This window comes from Lepidochelys kempii, chromosome 1 (genome assembly GCF_965140265.1).
Source record: "Lepidochelys kempii isolate rLepKem1 chromosome 1, rLepKem1.hap2, whole genome shotgun sequence".
Taxonomy (NCBI): Eukaryota; Metazoa; Chordata; order Testudines; family Cheloniidae; genus Lepidochelys; species Lepidochelys kempii.
This window is the reverse complement of record NC_133256.1, coordinates 286645354-286653010: the sequence shown is the minus strand read 5'-3', so window position 1 is coordinate 286653010 and position 7657 is coordinate 286645354. Positions and strand designations below refer to the sequence as shown.

The 7657-nt window shown below is 39.4% G+C and overlaps 1 protein-coding gene across 1 annotated transcript; it reads right to left on the bottom strand.

The window, feature by feature from the left end:
- Positions 1-429: 429 nt before the first annotated feature.
- On the bottom strand, positions 430-7234 carry IL26 (interleukin 26). The gene is made up of 5 exons (XM_073331396.1): positions 7073-7234; positions 6570-6626; positions 5422-5553; positions 602-667; positions 430-516 (listed from the first exon to the last, which is right to left on the bottom strand). The coding sequence occupies exons 1-5, from the start codon at positions 7232-7234 to the stop codon at positions 430-432; spliced, it is 504 nt and encodes a 167-aa protein (XP_073187497.1).
- Positions 7235-7657: the final 423 nt, after the last annotated feature.

The window sequence follows — 7657 nt, the reverse complement described above, 5'->3', positions numbered from 1 at the left end:
AAGCCTTAATGCGAGTGAGGTAATTAGAACCACTTGCGCTCAAACTAAAATCACTAGATATAGCGCTTTATCCCAACGTACAGAGCAATGAGTGAAGTACTAGCAAGGGCTGTGTCATCTGCCCGTGGTACTGTACTACTTCGTTGGTTCTTCTATGAGAACGTATGGTTTTTGGGTGGGACTTTCAAAAGTGCTCCAGGTAGGCCTGAATTTGATCCCATGATTGACTTCAGTGAAAACAGTTAGACCAACTCTGAGTGCTCTTGGAAATCCCAGCCTTGACGACGTTATGGACAAAAACAGTTTTTCAGTGTGATAAATTACTGCCAGGCTGATTGCATATCATCTTTCTGATGATTTGCAGTGCTTTTTTGTTTTGATTAGCGTGCACAGTATGGTGGCATTTTCTTGTGTCACTTTCCTTGACTTTTATTTGATGGTTTCTATGTAAGTCTGAATCCAGGGAAGGAGAATATCAAGTTCACTGATGGCTTTGTAGATGCCCTTTTCTCCAAGCTGTCAGTAAGAGAAAGGTGTTAGAAGTAGAAGTCAACCATGTGTTCAAACAGTGCAACTTTGAAATCAACTATCAGGGCTTTACCTTATCAAATGTTTTCTTTATTTTTTTGACAGCCGTAGTTATTCTAGTGGATGGAGCACAAGGTAGCTGAAGGGACAAGAAGAAAATCAGAAGAACTTCTTGTAATGTGGAGTCTGGCGTAAGCAACTGATAATAAGGAAGAACAGAGCCCGTCATATAGCCTCCTCGGTGCTTCTGATACAGATATGTAAAGGTAGCAACGTTTGGGCCATACTTGCTGTTGTAAATGGGTGAGTTTATATAAGCTTTTGGAAGATATGTGAGCACACTTGGGAAAGCTATAAAACATAAAACAGTGAAACTTGTACAAGGGACCACTCACGTTAGGAACCTCCTTCTTTTAAGAGACCTCTGCAAAGTAGTGAGTGCAATTCTGTTCCCTTACATGGTTACTTAAAGTGGGTTTAAAGCTATTTACAACGTTAATTTACGTTTCCATGTGGAATTTTTAATGATTGTTCTTCCCATTTTTAGTGCTAATTAAGGGCCCAATTCTGCAATCTTGAACTGCAAACTTTCAATTCCCATTGAAGTCATTGGGAGTTTTGTCAGAATAAAGCCTGAAAACCATTTTCTCCTGTAACTAAATTTAGCAAGGAAGCCATAGATGTAAGTGTCAAGTAGAGGTATCCGACCAGCCACATATGGCTATCTGAAACATAGATTTATATAATCACTGAAGAATCAAAATGAAGCTGGGTGTGGAGGGAAAGGGTTTATTTAGTCTAACCCATGCTGTAAAAACTAAAGATTGGAATTCAGTAAGATACTGGTCCAGTACATTGCTTTTATCAGTCTGAATGTTTTTTTCTTCCCTTCAGCAGCCTACGGAGCCTCCTGCAGTGACCTTCATGGCATCCATCAGCAGATGGGGCCCTGGAGCACTGAGAGCAACATTAGAGAAAGAAAGCAGACTTAAAGACTTGCTCCCTTTGACTCGTCAGGAAAAACTGTCAAAACTGCTCATCTGCTTGAGTAAAAAGTGAATGGCCTGCTCCAGGAGTAAGGTACTGCTCAATGTAAGGAGGGCAAAATCCAGAGCTTTATTTAGAAGGACAAAGGGCTGAGCAGCTGAGGTCTGAACCTATGGTTCCAGGGAGCCTGTGTGATGCTTAGATCACAGAGCTATCCCTATAGAATTGGCTTTGATTCTTTGATTGAATTGGCATTTAGGGTCCTTTATGCTGTGTCTATACATCAACTGGCACAGTGGAGCTCCAAACCTGACTGGCACCTCTGAGTGCTACCACAATACAAAGAATAAGAATGTGGACTGATTGAATTGATGGCGAAGTAGGGAGTCCAGGTTTGGAATTTGTGTAGCAAACTAGAAGACAAACTTAGGGGAGACTCACTCTCCCAAAGAGCACACACACACAAAAAAGACACGCCCTCCTCCCCCCACCCCCCACGCACAAATCACAGAGCCGCCACAGTCAGGAGCATGAGGCCATTGACAATGTCTTTTACTAGCAGTGTTCATTTTAAAAGAAGTTTTCCAAGTGATTCGAAAATGATTTTAAAAATTGTGACACTCCGACTAAAGATCCCCACTACTCTCAACTCATCATTAAAATCTTTTGTGATGTCATTGTCCCACTAATTCTTATTCCTTCTAGGAGTTCTCCTGCAAATGAGGAAGTCAAGATCTGATATTTCTTATTAACAAATCAAGCAAAAAACTACTGAGGTCTAGATTGCCTTTAACCTTTATCAGAGGTGCCTTGGAAAGAGAAAATGTAAACAAAAGCTACTTTAATGGATAATGCTATAACTTTTCTATACAAAATATTTAAACATTACTTTTTAGGCTTTTTTTAGGCAAATTAGTCATGATTCTTTATACTTTTAAACAGTGATACAGTATGCCACAGAACTAATGCATCCAAAAGAGATGACACTGAATTTATTTTTTTAAATGACTGTTCATAGAGTCATAGATTCCAAGGCCAGAAGGGACCATTGTGATCATCTAATGTGACTTTTGTAAAATACAGGACATAAAATTGCCCCAAAATAATTTATAGAGAATAATTCTGCCCCAAGTGTTCATACATATTATACAACTGTTCTTTCCACCTAATGGGAAAGTGAGCTCTCTATATGATTAGGTGGATTATGTTTGGGCTGTGGTGTAAGATCTGCTAGTGAGTCTGAAATTAAATTGCAACAATTCAAATCATGCAATGAATTTGTTGGATTTGGGCACATTGTTCAAATGTAAGGTAAAATTTTCAAAAGCTTTAAGTGACATAGGAGCCTAAATCCATTTCCAAAAGAGATTTAGGCACGGGAGAACACGTCTCATTGAAATAAATGGGAATAAGGATCCTCAGTACCTAAGTCACTTTTGAAAGTGAGATTTGGTCTCTTAAATCAGGTAGATGCTTGTGAAAAATTTTCCCATAGCCTACTGGATAATGACTTGAGCTGATGGTGTAATAATCAGAATGATAATATAGCGCGCATTATTTGGTAGGGCCTTTATATCAGAAATATTTGGTCAAAAAATAGAAGTTTTTATATATAGTATGGAATCATATGTTACTGACTGAGTCAGAACTATCTTAGCTATATGACTTTTCTGCAGTACATGGGACTATACAAGATGCTTGTCTGATAATGAATTACTATTGCCTTGGTTGTCCCAAGAACTTGATTCCCCGGAAGGTGGCACCATCATTATGTGCCACTCCTCTGAGACTGGCATGTTGACTTGGAAGAAATTCCTTCTTATGAGCATCTTATACATAAGATAAATCATAAAAAGGAAGAATGTATCTTATCTAAAGGAGACAACAGATGTGCAAATAAGAGGATCATGAGATTGCTAAACTCTTTGGGGGTGAAGCGGTATAGCAATCCAGGACTTTGTGTAAAGTATTCATTGGGTTTTGTTCTTTGTCTACATTTTATGTTATTCTTATGTAAGATTTTGTATCATTGATTTAAAATCTGTATAGCGTTTACTTTTAAAAGTGCTGTCGAAATGACAAAAATTAGAAATCTTGCCTTATAGTAAATTCTGAAAGCTAATGTTAAATCTTTTCTCAAATACCTGTTTTTTTCTAGTAGAAGAGAAGGGGACTTCTCCCGCCTATAAATATTTTTTCAGTACAGTTCCTGTCAATATCCAGAAATCTAAACTCTAAAATACTTAGATTTTTATCGAGTAAGCACTGGCTCTAAATGTGCAATACAACAAAAAACCCCGTGTATCTTGTCTACATAGTTATACAGTACAGGATCCAAGTTATTTGTAGGTTAGAGTGTGCTACAGGTTGCAAAGAGTGCAATTATTTGGTAGTAATTAATATTCATAATTCAGTCATTGCTGGTAGTTTGAGTTTCTTGGAATGTGTTGGTGCCTTTAATGGCATAATTGATTTTCTGAAAAAACAGTGGAATTTCTTTACATTTTAAATACAATATGGCAAACTGAACATGTCAAAGACATCAAATTATGGCACACTACATGATGGGTGTGCATGCATGTATGTATGAATGTAGTATATACATATATAAAGAATTGCTATAACATACAAAAACCTAGGATGTCCTTAACGATAGAGTCTGAGTACTGGTGGGGGTTTTCCCATTGATATTTTAATGTTTTCATGTGGTACAAACATATAGAATGTGTTTTAGTTGAGCTGTAATGCTGCAAGGGCTTCTCTACATTTGATTATTTTGTACTGCAAATATTTGTATGGAATTAATATCTACTTATACATTTATTAATAGATATAATTAGATACATTTTGATTCTATGACTTGTGTCATACATTTCTACCCTCTTTCATTCCTCATCTGTATATAAACGGCTAGTCATTTCCAGGGGCGCTGGAACAATTTATATAGTGGGGGCGCTGAGAGGCATTGAACCGAACTGTAAACCCTGGATATGATCGAAACCACGTCAAGCTGGGGGGTGCAGCAGCATCCCCCACACTTCTAGTTCCAGCACCTATGGTCACTTATTATCAGAATCCTCTATTTGTGACACCATGGCTGGCAATCCTGGAAGAGATTATGACAAGGGATTGTGATTTCAAGTGAGAGAAAAGCAGGTGGAGGGGATGAATTTCTAAGGATCAACAATCCTGTTTTCATACGAATAAAACTCAGGAAAGTAAATAACTGATGTTTCATGATACAGTGAAAATTGTTTCAAAATACTTTGGGATTCTTGTCTCATTTTTCATGAAACACGAGCAGCGGTTTCAAATGGAAATATTATTTTTTTGCTGCATTAATGAAGTGTGGGTAAGAATTAACCACTCCTTAAAGGTACATTGCTGAAGTAGGAACACATAACAGGTATTATGCTCTGTGAGCATCTCTAGTTATTATGGAGGTCAGTGGAGTTAGGAGTCTTCTGTGAGAGAAAAAAACGTGTATTCAGGCTTCCCTCACATGGAGTGTTTTCTGTGTTGGCACAAGACAACCTCCAGCTAACCTCCAGGAGATTGTGCCCTGCTGTGCTGGGACATAGGATAGAGTTCAGAGTCCCCCTCTTCCAGCTCTACCTGTCCAATTGCAGCCTCAGTGCTCAGGTTGTAGCTGCACCCTGGAAGCAGTAGGTGGAGAGTGGGTTGGGAGTAGGCTCTATGATACACGTGCGCACACACAGAGCAGCGCTAGCATTAGGCGTATGCTAAATGAGTGTAGTAAAATTTCCCCCGCACAACTGGGAAGCCCCAGGAAAGCATTGTGCTCCTCAGAGAGCTCTGAATCACCCCGCCTGCTAAAAGGATGATCTAGCCCTTTTCTGGTGCTTGGGATAGCCTGGCTCACTTCGCTTCAAAGAAGATACTCACACAGTTGTTTAGGTTCTCCTGCAGGGCCTGAAAGGCGCTAGCCAGGTAGACCTTTTCACTTCCAAAATCAAGGCCTCCAAAAACATTTTTCACATAGAATGAGAGAAGCTGATCTCGAACGCTGCAATTTTTCTGAAAACAAAATACATCAGACATTAATTCAATGTGAAACTGTCACATCAAATCTGGCCTAAAATTTAAGTTTTATCAAATTCACCATTTATAAAACAGACGGGCAATAGGAATCCTTTTGTCAATTTCTTTATTGTCCCGATGGACAGCCATTTGCTTTTATTTTTTTGAACAAATAAACATTACCACAGGGGGGATTGCAACCCAGACAATGCAATATTGTGCTAACCCGAAAGCGAAATACACCAGAGACTGATCATTAACAAAAGTATAATCAATGAATCTATTATTTTCTGTCCTAGAATGCGAAACATAGACATGTAGCAAATATAGTGAACCCCAAATTACATTATTTGGGCCAAATTATAGGTGTCCTTATGTGGATTCACTGGGAGGCAGGAGTCCAATTCTCCTCTTCCAGTGCAATATTGCGCTGGGGGAGGGGGGAAATTCAGCACAGCTGTTTGGGATTCCGGAATGCTATGTGGGGCCACTAGCCTTCCTGCCATAATACACACCCTAACAGGCCATATGTGGGAAGATGGGGGCATAACTATGGTCTTGGCCCTCAGGTGAACTAGCTAGTCCCTGGAAAATACAGCTGGGGAAGAGCACCTGCTATACCATTTTCACTGGTGCAGCAAGCACCAGTACTAGTCTTCCCAGTTATCATCCCAGACAGTATGCCAGCCTCTACCTTATACAGGGACAAAGTGCCTCCAACTGCCCCCACCTGGCACTACAGTCACTCAGCCCTTCCCTTTCCCATTCCCTCCCCCTACATCCCAGTGCTAGGGGGCCTGTAAGAGAATCTTTTTCAGTGTTAATAGCCCAATGTGTTATTCGTAGGGAGTTTTTCAATCTCTGGTCCTCAGTCTAATATTGTCCCTCAAAATTAAACACAAATCACCAAATTCTCTAACAGAAACCATTCCTTTTGATCAGTCCCTCCGACCTCCTTCAGAATGAAATATGATCAAAGTAAAGAAGTGGAAAACAAAGAATCCAGATCTTACCATAAACAAATTTTTGGTTGTCTTTTTTAACAATCTTCTGTTCTTGATGAGATCTTTCTACAAAGAATAATGAATTTTAATTTAGATTAATGTACATCTAACCTTCCCCTCCAGATCAGAAGGAGGAAAGATGGATTTTTTGTTCTGTGTTTGTATAGCACCTAGCACAAGGGGGTCATGGGCCATGGCTGGGGCTCCTAGGTGCTCTGGTAATACAAGTAAATAATAATCATTAATACACAGGACTAGAACTCAGATCAGAGTTGTTCCCAACTCTGCCACACACTTCCTCCATGACCTTGGGAAAGTCACTTAACCTGTCTATGCCCCCTTGTTTTACCCATCTTTAAAACTGGGATAACAATACTGTCCAATCTCATGGCAGTGTAGAGAGGATTAATTTATTAAAATTGCCAGGTGCTCAGATACTCTGATGCCACAGAAATATCTGTAAGTAAGTAAAAATGAACATATAATCTTTCCAACCAATGGGATTAACTTACTGGAATAGATGCTTTGAAAGTAGTTGCCTTGACATATAGGTTCTCTGTCACTTTGGAGATCATTCCTTTTCGACAGCCTGAGGATGCCTTTTTGCCTTCAGCAATGAAAAGACACAGTAGAACTAAAAGAAGACCAGACCTGAAAAGAGAATACGGTCTCATTCTCCCCACTCCTTCCTGCCTCTGGTATAGTCACAGCAGCCTGTGGGATATAAAAAGACTGGTTAGATGACAAAGGTTAACCTAATTTTGTGAACCCTCACAGCAGCTTCTCTGTTGAGATGTTCATATAGATAATATATTGCTGATGTGTTGGTAGATCACTTTTGTTGCTCTATTTTGATACATCTTGCTCCACTTTCAGCTAGTTTGACCACACCAGCTGTGACGTTTGTAAAAGCAATCTCCATATTTACTGGCAATAAGGGCTAGGTTTCCAAGAAAGAAGAGCTTCGCTCTCACATTGAAAGGCTTCTTTCTTTTTCTTCAGTGGTCTATTGAAGAGAAAATGGTTAAATTGGTTAGCTTGGTGTTGTGACAAAAGGTAGTGGGTTTCTGAATATTTTCTCAAGTGTAAAGGATTTC